General features: G+C 36.0%; 1 protein-coding gene across 1 annotated transcript; it reads right to left on the bottom strand.

Moving 5' to 3' along the window:
• Positions 1-4,043: 4,043 nt before the first annotated feature.
• Positions 4,044-17,379, bottom strand: LOC135221021 (ADP-ribosylation factor 1). The gene is made up of 5 exons (XM_064258742.1): positions 17,240-17,379; positions 11,357-11,517; positions 10,904-11,013; positions 7,022-7,147; positions 4,044-4,708 (listed from the first exon to the last, which is right to left on the bottom strand). Exons 2-5 carry the CDS (start codon positions 11,502-11,504, stop codon positions 4,544-4,546), a joined length of 549 nt encoding a protein of 182 aa, XP_064114812.1. The 5' UTR covers positions 11,505-11,517; positions 17,240-17,379; the 3' UTR covers positions 4,044-4,543.
• Positions 17,380-17,606: the final 227 nt, after the last annotated feature.

Here is a 17,606-nt window from a genome sequence, read left to right as displayed (position 1 = left end):
TTAACCACCACTTGTGAAGATGTAAGAAATGTAATAATAGAGGTTGCTGCATAAGAAACCTAGTTGAAACAAGAGACCTTAGGAAGTCCATGACATGATGCAAGAAGTTTGTAAAACACTTGGTTCGGTCAAAAGGCAACAACGAGAGTCATCCAGGAGTTGACCAGCAATTGCTTCATCAGTCCCAACAACAGAAAGGGGTATGCATCCAGACCATCCAATGGCTGTCACATCACACTGACTGCCCAGGAAGTTGTCTTGATGAGAGCAAAATGAAAAAAGTAAAGATGTTCAGCTTAACCAATCACATGCAGCAACATCACTTGACAGCGGCATTGGTAAAAATAAGAACAAAAAAAGCAAGTAAAGATGTTCAGGTTAACCAATCACAAGCAGCAACAACATTGACAGCGGCATTAGTAAAAGTAAGAAAAACAAAAGCAAGGATGATAATGTATTACAAATATTGTACAAGTTACAATACAGTACACTTAGTTATTCTATACTAACCAAGTTTGCTTCCTAATAAAACCCAATGGGTACAGTATACAGGTTGTTAGTAGGAAAACAGAAATACCCAAAGTAACCAGTAATACAAAATTAAGTTCCAAATTTAGTAATATGCCTGTAATAAAATTTAGTGAACTCTTAGGAAATAATGTTTTTGCAATAAAATGACATTTTTTTTAAAGTAAATGTATTTTTCCTAACATACAAACCTGAGGATTTTACACATGAAAATACCTATACTGTGACTGGAAGCAGACCATTTAATTCTAACATGAATGTTTGGTAGTCAACTACTAGTGGTAGGATGGGGAGCTCCACCCTTCCGTCCAAATATGCATTCACTTACCTTCTGGCCCAGGTATCAGAATGAGGGGTGGCTTGAGATTGGTAGTATATGTAAAGACCTCAGGTTTGCATGTTAGTAAAATACAAATTACATACTTTTAAAATTTGTCATTTCCTCCTACACAAATACAAACCCTGTCTTTATATATGGGAACTAGCTTTTTGGTGGGAGGATCCTGAGTAAATTCTGAAGTAACTGGTGGTTAGCCTCGCCTGGGGCACTCTTCCTGGTCGTGAAGGGCAAAGGAAGGAGTCCTGTGCCTTTGACCTGTTGAACGTATGAGTGTACATATGGGAACTTGCTTTTTTGTGAGAGATCCCAGGTAAATTTATTAGTAACGGGTGGTTAGCCTCACCTGGGGCTTTCTTCCTGGTCATGTAGAGCAAAGGAAGGAGTCCTATGCCTTTGACCTGTTGACCACCACACTTCTGGGCCTTTCAAATAAAGGGGTTTGAGAAATGTAACCGAATTGAAAAAGGTCTGGATGATCCTTTAACGTTGGAGACAATAAAGCTACAGATAAACAAAAGGTTTTATTGTCGGTCCCTTCTCCCCATGCTAGAGAAAGGGTAGGACCTGCTCCTATTAATCTACAGTACATTAGATAATAAAAAGGATGCTAAGAAATGTAGCTCACCATATCCAAGTCCAAACCAGCACATGGCAGCTTACCAACCAACCCTCTACCTGCACATGAGAGGAGGGGTATAAAAGATAGGGAGGAGGCCAGTCACACTCTTCACAACTATACATCTTACGATGAGCTACACAAATATCAAGCAGCCACAACAGGACCCAACAAAAATGTCCAAGGTCATATGGGCAGGAGGTGAAAGTGGTGTCACAACCCCACTTGCCTTCAGTACCTGGTGAACAGACAGGTTCTTCCTGAATGCGAGGGATGAACCGATGGCCCACCTCATGAGCTCTTCTCTTGCCTGGAACATAGTCAACCACTACATCAGACATAGAGCATGCCCATTTGATCATCTCACAATGCCAGAAAGTAATAGTGTTCCTAGGTGTTGAGTCTTCCGCAGTACCTCAGCACACTTAATTGAAAACTATAGCATCGTCTGGATCATTGTCAAGTCCTCTAAGGAGGGGATAAAGACTAAACTGGCATCAGGGACCAACGGATTCAGTCTTTGCTACAAATTTGAATATGCCAACCTATCCCCTCCAAAGCTTAACATCAAAAGAAAGACCATGTTCAGTTCTTAACATCCTCTCTTCACTGATGCCAGGCCAAGCAAGAACAGTCTTGAAGGTTAGATCCCCACCCGACTACTCTCATATGGGCTTGTTGGGTGCAAGATTCAAGACTTCAAAACACAAGTGTCACATTCCGCTGGGAAAGCATGACTTTTTGAAACTTTTCAGCAGCAGAGTTCTCCCACAAGGAGGAAGAGATTGACTAGGCCCAGGATGGCCCTGTAGCTCTAACAGCCAAGCCTGACGGTGTTCTAGTGTTCACTAGGCATTTTCATGGTATTTAAGGGCCATTCCATGCTCAACATTAACTTCTTCCTTGGCAGTAAATAGGGGGCTAATTAGGTTTTCATGTGGAATTTAATTTCTTTCTATGTAAAAAGTTCTATTACTGTACAAACTTTTTAGTATTATGTACACTTCCTATTATTTCCTAGTCTTCAATTACAGTCAAATATACACACACATCAGTGAGTTCTTTTTTTCTCAAGTTCTATATAATTTTACTTCACGTTTAAAAACTTCAAGATTTTGTCATCTTCCAATTTTCTACAATTTTTTTTTTAGACTAACCAAACTGTTCTCTAGAAGCATTCAGAATCTCTCTAATACAGTAATCATTTACCTGGATAAAACATTGACTTTTCTCTACCAGACCTACTCTCCTGTTTAAAAGGCTTTAAAAGCCTATACACCTGATCACTTGACTTTAGTCATCTAGAGTAGATGGAAAATCTAGAGATGAACTACAACATTTATCAAAACATGCTGTCCACTTCAGACTTCTGAAAATGGAAAACCTAGCTATTCATATACATGCCTTAGATGGCTATAATAGCTTTCACAAATATTTAATGTAGTAATTTGCACAGCCTTCAAGACTGTCATTAGTATGCATTTTTATCTAGGTTAAGTATGTTTCTTTACTTCCTCAGGTTCTCTTATCCTTCCCGTATTATTAAAAGTCCATGATTAAAATTAAGAATTATGCTTTGGGTATTGTTTTATATACTTCTCAAAATAATTGCACAAAAACCTTATACAAAATTACTTACGATTGCATCAACCTTGCCATCAGTGCTGGAGGTCATTAACACAATGGTTATTAACTTAAAAATTTTTGCACATTTTAATTTTCTCCTTTCCATCAATAAATATCAAATAAAATTTTGAAACCAGTGTACTGAACCTTCAACAAGAAATTCCCAAGTTTTTATCAGTTCCAAGGCTAACCCTCCTTCCAATACTGAATCGTTAACTTTCACATTTTGCTACTAAATACTACATCCTTCTTAGAGCAGCATGCACCCTTTCATTTATAATTACCAAGGGGTAACTATAGAAATAATGAAGCACAAATTAAGTTTTATTACACTTAGTCAAAGAGCATATGAAGTCAGAAAACCACCGAGTTCTTTTTCACATATTCAGGAATTTTTATGGTCTGATGTAACATTTTTAAAGAATATATAAAATCTATTATTCCTCCTTAGAAAAAAAATTGAGGAAAAAAATGGTAAGTTGATAAACTAATATACAAGCTCCACATCAATTATATACCAACGGGAATGTTACAATTTCAAGTGTTATCCACCAAAAATGAGAACTATTAAAAACGCTGATTTTCTATAGATGGAGGAAAAATATAAAAAAAGCAAGGTGCACCAATGCTAATAACACAGATGTGAGCTGCAAAACCATTTTAATAAATAAGAATACTGTCCCTACCTTAAAATGAAGAAAAAGAAAATCCTATAAAATTTTTCAACTGTGAAAATGGAAGATTATGAAAAGGAAACAGCAATTAAAATTTTTTTTTTTTTGTATGCTTCCTTTGTAGAGCACATAGCGTACTTTTACATCAGTATAAAGGCATTACACGTGGCCAACTGCCATACTGGGGCCCAAGTCCTAATAATGAAGTTCTCATATACTACAAGTAAGACAAGAGAACACTGGGCTCCAGTATGGCTGGACCTAACTTTGAATTCGATACTTGAAGACTGGACAAACAGCAAGGCATGTTCTCCTCCGTTCAGCACTTAAAATTCATTCACACATCTGACAACACAATTTGAGGTAACATCATTGCTATTATGTCCAGCCCATCATCCACTTGTTCACTGCACATGTCGGGGCAAAGGTAAAGAAAAAAAAATTCACCCAGCACCTGACCACCTGCTTCCTTCCTTACTTCCTTAGGCTAGTGGGGAGACCCACCTAGCCATTTTATAATGGATTACATATTTCACAGTGTTTGTTACACACTGATAACTTTCCTTTTATACCAGTCTATTTTTTTTATTCTTTTCAATGAGGATAGTCATTTGTCATCACTAACTTTCCTGTGCAATTGCACAAAAAAAAGCTTCCTGATGATCCATCCAGCAACATCATTGATATATGTTTATATATCACTGCTCACTAGTTATTAAACTTAAAAAGTGTGTGTATGTGAGCTGCTGGTGCTAAAGATTAGCGGTTTGCATTCTTCAGTTGATTGCTCAGCCAATCTAAACCTTCATAAAGGCCATCACCACTCGTGGCACACGTTGCCTGGATGTACCAATTCCTGTTCCTCAAAGAATGAAGTCCCAATTTGTCTGTGATCTCTGCTGCATTCATGGCATTTGGCAAGTCCTGAAATAGATGATGCAAAATATAGATACCCGGAAAATCAACAACCCTATGGATAAAATATAGCCTTCAGATTAAATGGATGGGTGATGAGGGCTGAGGATAATCAATATCTTCAAAGCAAACTAGGAAATTAAGTTTTTGCATTTAGCCAATACTTGACACCTCTATTTGTTACTTCAAGAACTGAAATTCTTTTATAAGATACAGTAACCATAAAAACTTTATAGCAGATTCTTTTTAACTCTAAAAATTCATTTACTTAAACTGTCTAAAAATCATTTTAACATCTAGTGTGTGCTGTATTAAATTACAATGGGCAAGTCTCAGGCAATCATTTTGAGCAGCCCTCAAAATTTATGTTAATGAATATGGAAATAGTTTTAAATTTTACATATAACAAATGCCTTGGCAAACTTATCTATGGTAATGGCCGTTTTAAAAAGTCCACTGTTCTTCTCAAGTCCTTAAATGTAATGATCTCTTAACCCTCTTAAATCATGAAACATTACAAGGATTGCTGAAGTCTGAAGCACTTACAAAAGCTAAATTACAATAAGGTTGCAATTCCTCAAACTCCAAAAAGGTTTCTACAACTTAAAAGTATTAGAAGTTGACAGCCCAAGCCATTGAATTAAGTCTTTTTAGGTAGTGATGGATGAAACATGACAATTATAGTTAACACTACTACTTTCCCAAAACTTCATAAAAATTACTTTAAAAAATTACACTCATTGCCAAATCAAAATTTCGTCAAATCTAAATCCTGCATCAAATAAAATCACATGCACACACACAGTAGTTTTGCTTAAAAAATCACAGTAGATGCACGTGTCTTCATAAATAAGCGAATACCACGGGAAAATGATAGTCAGAAATCCAAGCGCTTTCGTCTTTACTCAGACATCGTCAAGGAGTAAAGACGAAAGCGCTTGGATTTCTGACTATCATTTTCCCGTGGTATTCGCTTACACAGTAGTTTTATAATTTCACTATATAATAAGTACGGCAAACCAGCTTACCTGACATACAACATTACAATGCTCTTTGGGAAAAAAAAAAGTTACCTTATTAGAACACTAAAAATTTATCATGCGCCACACAAATACATACGTACCTGTCTTAAATTTTAAAGGCAACCAGAAAGAAATTTGGTATGGTTACATAAAAATAGAACACAATTTCAAAAGTAGCACAAACCTTCCACGTACTACCTCCTACACTCATACACACATGCAGTTAGTTACATTTCCATCTGCTTTTCTTTTGTGAGGCAAGATAAAACTGAGTCCTCCCTTTTATGTTATGCCCTTTCTATACCTATTTGGTAAACTTCATCTAGTTTGTACTTTTCACAGGATTTTCTTTAGTCTTCTTGTTGCATGGTCTATCTACTAATTATCAAACTAATCTCAAAAACTATCGTATTTCCAGTTGCCGGATACTAACATCAACACTTACTCATATGAAATTTAGACTACAGTTTCACCTGGAATCTTGGTATTCTGTAACTATCCTTAAGATAAATAGGTACATAAATTGTCTTCTGTCAAGTCTGTCCGCCTACAGAACGGTTATTTTTTCCCGTACCTCATCCAGTCCAATGCTTCTATGAATATTTTTTCTGGTCAGCCCTTCCACTGCATTTAATAAGCCTGTCATTATTCCAGACAGACTTGGGCCTCTTCCACTTTCCATCACTGAGGGCCAATTAACCTCTGCATATTCTAAGCTTCCTAAAAACCATCTTCTCATATTTATCACTAGATTGGTAATTTAAAAATGTATAAAATTATATACCATACATTTTCAAATTATTTACAACCAAAACCCTATTATGTACAGCATTCCAAGGTTCGATACAAAATTTAAACTGCTTGGTTGCTAAAATGAGTTATTTCTCAAGTAAAACTACACCAAGTAATGTCTCGAGTAAAAAAAAGTCTTCAAACTAATCTTTGAAGATTTCTAATTAAGTAGCAATAATCTGTAAATTAAATTATGACCAAGAATTTTCACAACTACTTTACAATAAAAAAAAAAATACTAAGCTACTGGAACATTCCATTTCAGGCAAAGTATGGATGCTATTACCTTGTCAGGCACAATGTATGCAATTTTCTCCCTCAAGCACCTCAAATTTCGAGTAGAGTACCTGACAAATTTCTATAAATAGCTATCCAAAAATATAGTAAAGATTATCTAAAATAAAAGCCATAACCAATCAACAACAAAACCACTGGTAATACAATGCATACATTCTATCAATAGGCAAATGAAAAGCTATTAAAACCAGATACATTATTAATTACATACCTGTTTGTTAGCAAATATGAGCAACACAGCATCTCTGAGTTCATCTTCAGCTAACATACGCATTAACTCCTCTCGCGCTTCACCTATACGCTCTCGATCATTTGAATCTACTACAAAAATGAGTCCCTAGAAAGAAAATTTTTTTTATATTAGTTTTACAGGAGTTAGTAAAAGAACAGAGTAAACCCCAAGATTCATAGGGGATAGGTACCAAACCCCCATTCCAAATACTTAAAAACACCTCTAAAAATACTTAAGTACATTTTTTAAACAGTAAAAAAAAAAAAAAAAAAAAAAAAAAAAAAAAAAAAAAAAAAAAAAAAAAAAAAAAAAAAAAAAAAAAAAAAAAAAAACTTATACCCAAGTATTTAAAGTTTCATCAATAATGTTCATTTATGATGAGAACATTAAAATACAGTAATTAGTGAATATTTAAGTGAAAACCGCAAATAGATGAATTTTCCACAAATAATTTTTACATATATTCCACAGAGAAGTCTGTGAATTGCTAGCCCAGGAACCCAGGGGGTTTACTTCAACCCTTCGTTTTTTTTCTTCTTCTCAACACGTGCAAACTACCAAATTCTTAAATTCAAAACTTCTGTTACTTCCCACACAAGTTATTGACTAGTATTTTGTGACAAATGCCTTTTGAAATGTTAAATCATGGAGAGGGAACTTCATAATTTTTTTTTGTATCACTCACGCTACAAAAATATATGCACGAGTATATCTGCAATAATTTAAAAGTCAAGACAACAGCCATATTCAAAATATTGGAATTTCCCCCCAATGTCACAGACATGTAGAAATAATCTTTTTCATTAACCACAAAGAAAATAAACCCTAAATATCCAATATTACTATTGGGTAGAATGACCTTTGCCATTGTGTGGTGTTAACTCAACCTGATAGTTATCTAACTCAACCTGATACAGTTATCTACCTCATGAGTATGGTCAACTTAGCACTGTGATCCATCTCATGAGTATGGTCAACTAAGAACTGCTATCCACCTTGTGAGTATGGTCAACTTATAACAGTCATCCATCTCGTGAGTATGGTCAACTTGGAACCGTTATCCATCTCGTGAGTATGGTCAACTTGGAACCGTTATCCATCTCGTGAGTATGTATGGTCAACTTGGAACCGTTATCCATCTTGTGAGTATGTATGGTCAACTTAGAACCGTTATCCATCTCGTGAGTATGTATGGTCAACTTAGAACCGTTATCCATCTCATGAGTATGGTCAACTTAGAACCATTATCCATCTCGTGAGTATGGTCAACTTAGAAGACAGCTTATTGTAGAAACCTTCAAGGACATGCAGGCCCATGGACAGTGGGTCACAAGTTGATTGGATCCAACTGAAGATGGCTTTCATTGATTTTCTGGTTCACAAAGGTTCATTAGTACCAACCTTAAAAGCATTATAATTTGTAGGTGCTACTGATTTTTTCCTGCCCATAAACACATTTTTTCTTCACTCAAACTTGCTCCTGATTTTTCCTGCCGCTAAACATTTCTTCTTCACTCAACTTTTATTTCACTCCTATCAATTTTTTAATGTGAGCTTCATCTATTACATAAGAACATGTAATGAATTTCAACATTCAAATTCCACTGCAACCAATTGCAATTAAGTTTTTTGTCCTTTGGCCCATTTTTTTGTCACTAAAACCTTTATTCTTTCTCTCAAATCTACTCTACTCTTTGATAACTTCAAAATGTTCCCTTCCATTAAAAACAAGTGTATTAAATCCAGCATATGACTAAGTTTGCAACAAGATGAAACTTGCAAGCTATTCTTGTAGCGCTCTCCAATTTCAGTTCCAAGTTTAATTTCATTAGGTCTTACATCTATATAAATACAAAAGTAATTGCAAGTTTGTTCAAAATCTTATATCTCCAAGTTGTTTACCGGTTGCCTTGAAATTCTGACACAATATAGCATTCGAACATGGATGTTTTTATAATGGGGTTTCATACTACCTTCCCCTGGGCCACCCCCTTTGGAGTGAGAAGGGATTCCCTGAAATGGACCTGGTTCTGCCTGTGAAACGGCTGGTTATGCCCATAGCCTTAGTTACTTTACAAATTTATCATACATAATTTCTGTATACACAACTTATCATTTGGAAAAGAATACTATAGGGTAAACATCAAATACATCATAGAGGGTGAAGTTGACAAGGGGGTTGAAAACAGAGAATGAGAGAAGTGAGAGAGGGTAGACAGGGTGTTAGTGAGAAGAAAGGGCGAAAGACAATGATGGTTGGACAGAGAAAGAGTAAGAGAAAGGAGCTTCCTCTTTTTTCTTTCTTTTCCATTTAACCAGACTAAACCACAGCAACGCTCCGAAAGTTCTTCACCTATTGCTTTGAAATTTTGACAACATTGCATTCGAACATGAGCCTTTTTATAATGGGGTGGGGGTGAAAAGGGATTCCCTGAAACGGGGCTGGTTCTGCCCCGTAGACTTAGTTACTTTAGCGTAAGAGAAAGGAGCTTTCTCTTTTCTTTTCATTTAACCAGACTGAGCGACAGCCAACACGTGGCTAGGTACAATTAATACTGTAATAAAAAAAAATTGTGGCACGCAATGTCCTTTGGCTATAAAAAAAAAAAAAAAAAAAAAAAAAAAAAAACTTGCTGGTTCATTACGGTGAAAAAAAGAAATAGGTACTAGTCAAAACATTCTTCCTTAGGGATGGATACCTAGACAAGAGCTGGTTCAGGATGGATGATTCATACTAAAGTACAGGTTCAGGATATTTCTATTACCTTGAGTTGAATTTTTAAGTATCAAGTCTGAGAGATACCAATATATTCTTGTGATAAAATGTGAAAGCCCAAGAAAAGTTCACGTTATATTGTCCACATTCTCAAGTTCATACATTGTCTAATTTGTCTATTTAATCTAAGCCAGGGGTAAAAAAAAAACCTAGTGTTACTACTTAGTAAAGAGAAACATGCATGCCAAAGGTTGCTACAGGACAAATACTATATGGTTCCACATTTTGCACAAAGCTGGTGCAGAAAAAATATAAAAAAATATTTTCTTCATTCAAAGAGGACTTGCATATCCACAACCTTAACAGCAGGTACAACCTGGAAAACTCTTATAAAACAAAACAAAAACAACCAACCACTCAATCATGATGAGCACTAACTTTTGTACCAACACCGGGTTTCAGTGTATTATGTTAGAGGGAGAAAAAATAAGGAAAAAAGAAACTTTTCCAGTGATAATCATAGCTAAATTAAACCAATAACAGTGAAAAAAGAAAAATTTCCAGTGAATATAGCTAAATTCAACCAATAAATCTTAAAATAAAGACTTAAAAGCAAGAAGTTCCCAAATACATTTACCTTTGAAGAAGGGTTCACAGCCTTGAATATGAAATAAAAGGAAGTTCACCCAACTAAAATCTTGCTCCTGACACTAAGCAAATCTCCATTAATGACACTACTAAAGGAGTCTTTTCCTCTATAGGTGCAGAATTGAAACTACCTGCTGTGATTTCCAACTTTCATTTAAAAATTTCTATTGTATAAAACCAGTAGTTACTAATATTTTTCCCAAATTAATAAATGAATTTCCACTCGGCATTCGTCATAATATCGAGTCAAGGCATATATAGCACTTAAAATTTCTGCTAAAGCAAAATATCGCATGTATTACCTGTAAAGTACTGAACATAACATGCACACGTTCATCTGAAAACAGTAATAGAATCGAGGAACACTCAACTTTTCAATAATTTTGCAGAGTATGTAAAGCCTTTTTACAATCCCAGGTCAATTAATGTGCTCTGCTGTTGACCATTGTCACTTTCACTGCAATTAATTCAGCCTTAAACATAGCTTACATACTAACCTGTGTATTTTGGAAGTAATGACGCCATAGAGGTCTGATTTTATCTTGACCACCTACATCCCACACTGTGAAACTGATATTTTTGTATTCCACAGTTTCAACATTGAAACCTGTAAATAGTGCAAGACCAGTGAGACAGCATTTAAACATTCAACAAATAAAATTTTAAAAATCCAGTCTTAACAAAATATCTTGCCCCTTATTTTCCCAATATCACAATTTTCTCTCATTTTTCATTAAATGGCCATAAGTGAAATGTTTAACACCCTTGAGTTTAATTACTGTTGCCATTATCTTTAGATACATATCACTTTTTATAAAAATCCCAAGTTACATCAATGCTCTGGTTTGACTACCATGAAAAGTTATTTTTCAAAATTGTGGTCAAGGCATATTTATGGTATGACTGAGAATCTACCAATTATGAAAGCACTGCAATTATATAATACTTACCAATTGTGGGGATAGTGGTTACAATTTCACCCAATTTGAGCTTGTAAAGGATTGTAGTTTTACCAGCAGCATCTAACCCCACCATCAAGATACGCATCTCTTTCTTGCCAAAAAGGCCCTTAAAGAGATTGGCAAATATATTGCCCATTTTGTTTAGCAATCTGAAAGTAAGAAATTAAATATGAGAAATTCTGTAAGAGACAAGTCAATGTTTTAAATTAAATCAGCCAAACCTTGGTTACAATATTCACACAACCAGCAACATTCATATTACTTTTCTGGTGCAGGAAAATTATACTTCCCATGCTTTTACCTGTAAAAAGTATAGTACTTTGCAAGCCCTGATTCATGACAAAGTACTGTACATCCTAACCTTTACAAAGGTGTCAAAACTCTGAACACAATACATAAAACTTATGGAAATACAAGGTCCTAACCATTGGCCTACTGTAAATTACCTTAATAAAAGCCTAATCAACTGACAATTGTTAAAATACTTACAGCAATCAAAACATAAAACATGTCTACTGCCTTATGATCAAGCAGTCTTTGAAATAGGACCGAGATGTCTAACCTAGTGTCAAAATAAAGATCATTAATATTAAATGCTGGAAAAAACAATCTTAAACCACATGGAACAAGTAACTCTCAAGCATGCAGTCTCCAAATAAGCATAAATTACAAAGATATTTTTTTCTATTTAGATAATCCAATTATAAAAGCTTTCAGATGGTACAACACTAGTCTGTAATGGTTCAACTAACTTTACTTCAAGTACGGGAAATTTTGAGAATTGTGGTGTAATGACAAAATTTATTACTGCCCCTAACCAAAGACCCATACCCAGCACAAACTACTATGCATAAGGAAATTGTCTATGGCTTAACTGATGATAGGACCCCATAAATTGCTAATATCTTCCTAAATATATTCATTCTGGAGATAGAATTTTCAACATTTTCCACCACTGGGACAAATATCTTCACATATACAGTACATCTGTTCTGGTCGAGCGGTCTACAATACCAACACTGAGGAAAATTCCCCTCGACTTTAGGTACAGGCAATATGCAATAAATTATGTACCATCAAGTGTCAGGTTTCAAATATAAAATTTATCAGGGAACATTACAGATTTCATTCTTCATCAGGACAACAAAGTCTATGCTAACTTGTTCACACACTTATACCACCTAATACAGCAAGAGCATATAACTTGCAAGTGAACATGAAAACACTGTTCATAATTAAAAACAGTATTTTCATACCTGGAAGTAATGCCTGTTCAAATTGGTAGACCTTTACAATTCTTCAAAATGTTAATACAAACAAAACACTAAAGTATGTAGAGTAGAATCTTTGCTAGTCCATACCACATTTATCTGGACATTTTGGAAAACGTGGAAAAAAAAAAAATCAAAATCCTGATTAAATACAACATATCAATATCCTCCTTGTACAATTGCTCTCTTCTTATGCACTGATCAAATTTCATGGAAAATATTCATAAAGCATTGGCAACTAAAACAGTTTTAAGTACCCTACAGAAAAACAAGGCGTATCTATTGAAGTTCACATCCAATTTTAACCCTTAGGAGCCAGGGATAGTATATCGATAGGCAACATCCCATGCCAGAAAAACTTAAGGGTGAGAGAGAGAGAGAGAGAGAGAGAGAGGAGAGAGAGAGAGAGAGAGATAGAGAGAGAAGAGAGGAGAGAGAGAGAGAGAGAAGAGAGAGAGAGAGAGAGAGAGAGAGAGAATGCACATGGTGGAAAAAGAAAAAAAAATCTAAAACATTTTCCCTAACTTGTGGGGGCTCGTAAGGGCTCTTTTACAAGAATATTGTAAATTTTACCAATCCACATATGTTATATCTTAGCATATGTTGAAAAATATTTACGTAAATTCACCGACAACGAAAATTCTGTAGCTTCCTTTATTTTACATGTTTTATCTAAAATTTCTTTCCAAAATTATATTTACAACTAACATACTACCGTAAAAGACAAGAACTAAAACAAACAGCAGCCCCTCGGTATATTTACGAGCAAATTTATAAAAAGATGTCATATGAGAGACGTGGTACATTCCCAATCATAGTCAAAACCACTACTAATCTTGCATGAGTTGCCTAGTCTTGATTTTAGCCAGTGTAAAAGTTGCCATTAGTGAATTTGAGGGCTATAGAAGTATTAGCACCTCTTACCGCCTGATTCTTTTCAAATCGATGGGGGGTAATATTTTTTATCTATCGGATCAATCCATCCAACACCCCAAACCTGTTATTACTAATACCAAGGAGCGAGCGATCCAGCCATTAAGGGTTAAAAACCCATTTACAACAAATTTTAAAACATGTCACAATACACTTCTGACTCTTCAACTTAGTAATTACATTAAATAGTTCAATTATCTACATAAAAAGGTTACACCCTCACACATGTACAATGAAAATTTACAGTAGGTTACCAAATGTTTTCTGGACAAGGGGCAGTTAGTCTAGCCAGGCTCAAGTTGTGGCTAGGCCTAAACACACCATAATTGGCAGAACAAATTATTCCGGCCTAACACAGTGGTCACAGGAGATTGCCAGCTATGCCTGAGCTCAATTGGCAACAGTCAATGCCTTATCTGGATATTAACCAGTGTGGGAAACTACCAAACAAATCACACACAAACACATACCATTTTTTTTTCTTCTTACTAATGTAATAGGTAAACTTTCAGCAAATGAGTTAAACAACTTTTGCTGAAGTCCCGAGATGAAATTATAACTATGGTCCTATGGTCCTTGGTTTAATGTCACTGCCTTGTCAAGTTACAAACTCTGGTATGTGTTTTATTAAGCAAAATGGATCAAGGATTCAAGAGTAATTAGCACTGCATATTTGACAAGCTAGGAACTAGACAAGGAATAAGCTAATCCTAGTGCCTATGAGGCTAGCCTACCCCACCTTTGCCTTTTTAACAAAGCCCGTCCAAGCGTGACGGGGTGACAACCATGCCTAATCTAACATTAACCATCAATAATTTCAAGCCTACAAAAGGCTTGGCTTCACCAATAAATGCCAGTTGGCCTGCCAAAGCTGGGCAACTTTGCATCAAAGTTCTCACCTCGAGAAACTTTAATCCTGTAACCTATCATTAACTGATTAAAGAACACAGCCAATTTATGATCTACTAGAAGAGAAAATAGAATTCAGGCCAAAGACCAAACACTGGGACCCATAAGGTCCTTCAGATCTGAAACAGAAATTGACAATAAAGTGGTCTGAAGGGTGTATCCCGATGAAAACTTCTTACTTGCACTAAACTATCAACCAATTTTTAGGCAAGAATAGAGGAAAAAGAAAGTATGAATGGAGGGAACAGCAGGAATGAATGAATGGGTTGCAGCTAGGGGACACAGGGATGCTGCACATTACTTTAAGTAATGGCTACAGTGCGATGCATGAGGTGCAGACGGCACTAATTCCCTTACCCAATATACATGAACCATACGAGTTTGATGCAAATTTGTATTCCATTTTTTAAATTTCCCATTGCAAATTAGAGGAACCCAACTATTCTCCTTCAAAAATTCTTTGTTATTCAGAATATGGTCACTGAAAAACAGGATTACCTACAACTTTAGCCTAAGCTATCAATAAACACGCCAGCAAATACAAGATATCTTACCAATTATAGAAATCTTATATTTTCCTGAACATGTAAGGGGCGTAGCATTATGTCTGATGTTATCAATGTTAGTACAAACTAAAAGTTTTCAGTTTTCCTAAACCTTATGAATATGGAGGGGGAAGGGGGTATTGTGCATCTTGTAATTAGCCAACCTTCCAGTTAATTCTATCTTCACATTGGTGCATTTTTCTGAATCCTTCCAGTTTAACAATTGCTAGAACAGCAATTCTACATTTATCGTTGTCAACTAAAATGCATTCAAAACAGCTTGGTAGATCTAGGGTACTTATCTGTGGCGGCCTAGACTATGGCAGTTGTGGTTTTTCTATGCACTTTTACCTACTGAACAAGAATTTTAAGTAATATTTATTCGGACAACTGTAATTAACCCACCAAGGGCCAGAACTAAACACGGCGAAATACATTGGACGCACCAATCTCTAGTGGATGTCGTATCCCCTTTTACATTCCTTGCAGACTGCTTCTGTAGAAATACCAACGGCTTTACTGCCCAAATGCTGGCGCAGGGGCAAGAGGAACAACTGCACAGCTTCCAACCCTAAGATCATGAATCAACTGTATGAAAAGTTGCATGTTTATTATGTCCAAATGTCAATGGTTATGTTCCAATGAATTTATTTCATAACCATATCTATGGGCTCAAGGTTACATTGGATATGGAGTTCTGGGACAAAGCACAGAACCAGCGTTTCATTTTTAGCACTTATCTTTGTAATTCGTACCAACAATAAAGTTCAGAGATAGTACTTAACACTTGACATTAGGTGTCTTAAGGTTCATGTATTTAATTTCATGAAAAAGATTAATATGTGTACTATAGGGAAAATAAAGGTGCTTAAAAAATTAAAAAAACCTTGTTAACCAAGCCTAGTGCAGATTAGGTAACTCGGATCCCGCATTACATTTCTAGTTCAAGAATTCACACAGAAGGGCAACGTGTGGGTCTAGGGTAAACTAACCTTTTTCAGACGTTTAAGCACCTTTCACCACTATACTTAATGTGAGCCGATTCTGTGTGAAGCCTACCACTAGCCCAATAGCCTACCAGTTGTTGGGGGTTTCTTGGTGGGAGATATGTTTTAAGCTTACTTTTGAGCATAACTGTTCTGAAGTTTAACAATGACTAAACTACTATCATACTGCACAGCCTAACGCTGTAAAATAAAAAAAATTTCTTAAAAATTTAACTTTTCCGACAACTAAAAGTAATTACGCCTTCCTTTGAGAGTTACAAATAGGATCATAACCTATGCTGGAAAACTAACCGTGACTTTAGTAGCCATTCCGACCCAAAACAAAAATAATTGAATTGGTGCCCCATAGCCTAACAGCTAACCCTAAAGGTACAGTTGGCTTGGTCAAAAAGCATACCATAAACATTAGTGGGGAAAAAAAAAAAATTACAAAAATACCTAATGCGGCATACGTTAGCAGTCTTACGTAGTCTCGCTAAACTTAGATGGACTTTAAACGACTTGTTTTATTACACAGACGCTGACACTTTGACAGATAGGCTACGGAACGCGTCGTGAAGCATTACCGAACCCACTTTCCCGATTATCTAGGAGTCTGGTGACCAGATTACCGAAATATTCGCCTGGTTAAAGTACCGTATAAATTATAAGGAAGCCCAAGCACAGTCTAACAGCAGCTGAACCTAGACCTGGGCCTAACAACTAGGCCAATCGGCCAGGACTGGTAAATCTGACATCTGGTCATTTCTACCGTACAAAAAAAATTAAAAAGAACAAAAGGCAACAAATAACCTCGTCCCTGGCCTGACTATTGATATATTAACTGCGAATAACGATTAAATGAACCAACATGACGTAACGACCAAACTGAGCCACTACTTTGACTGGCTACGTCACACAACCCCGTCAGTCAATTACGCCTAACCTCTGACATTCTAATAAAACTCCTTTCAAAGCAATACGAAACAATTCAGCCTTAATATACCAGTGAAAGACCTCATTTGTAAAAGCAGAAAGACTCCAGTTAGAGAAAAGGTTGAGACAATCGAACCGGCATAGCGGGTAACATATACAAACAACCATTGCAACGAATAATGTCAATATTTTTCTTTTATTTACCACTCAACTTTTATATATATTCTCTAAGGAACATAAAACTGACTAAGATTTATCATTCATCAACACATTTCACCAAGAATACTTCACCTGATTCACCAAAATCCCTCGGAAAACGCGAAATAAAGACCTCCACAGAACCACAGACACTGAAAATGGCCGACAATTTGCCACTACCTGCCACGTCGCGGTGATGACGTCACGTCACGTGACTCGTACTTACTATCACGGCCGCCAGAGGGCCGATTGCCACCACCCTCACTCACCACCACCACCACCACACCACATCCGCCAACACTATCATCATCATTATCATCATCACCCTTTAGCTGTGCTATGGTGGTAATATTGATCCACCATCACTAGACCTTCGATTCCATAATTGTAGTATGGAATAGATACCTGAATTAAAGGATTAAAAAATTCCCACTCCATCTTTAACATCGACCACTACCCA

Source organism: Macrobrachium nipponense, chromosome 2 (genome assembly GCF_015104395.2).
Source record: "Macrobrachium nipponense isolate FS-2020 chromosome 2, ASM1510439v2, whole genome shotgun sequence".
Taxonomy (NCBI): Eukaryota; Metazoa; Arthropoda; class Malacostraca; order Decapoda; family Palaemonidae; genus Macrobrachium; species Macrobrachium nipponense.
The sequence above is the reverse complement of the archived record's forward strand: the minus strand, read 5'-3'. Positions and strand labels throughout refer to the sequence as shown.

Bases quoted from the DNA above. Each gene is read 5' to 3' on its own strand.
- LOC135221021 (XM_064258742.1), bottom strand. From the start codon at position 11,504: ATGGGCAATATATTTGCCAATCTCTTTAAGGGCCTTTTTGGCAAGAAA. The intron at 11,014-11,356 runs GTAAGTATTATA...CACTATTTACAG, and splicing joins AACCACTATCCCCACAATTG to GTTTCAATGTTGAAACTGTG. The intron at 7,148-10,903 runs GTTAGTATGTAA...TTTTCTTTCTAG, and splicing joins ATTACTTCCAAAATACACAG to GGACTCATTTTTGTAGTAGA.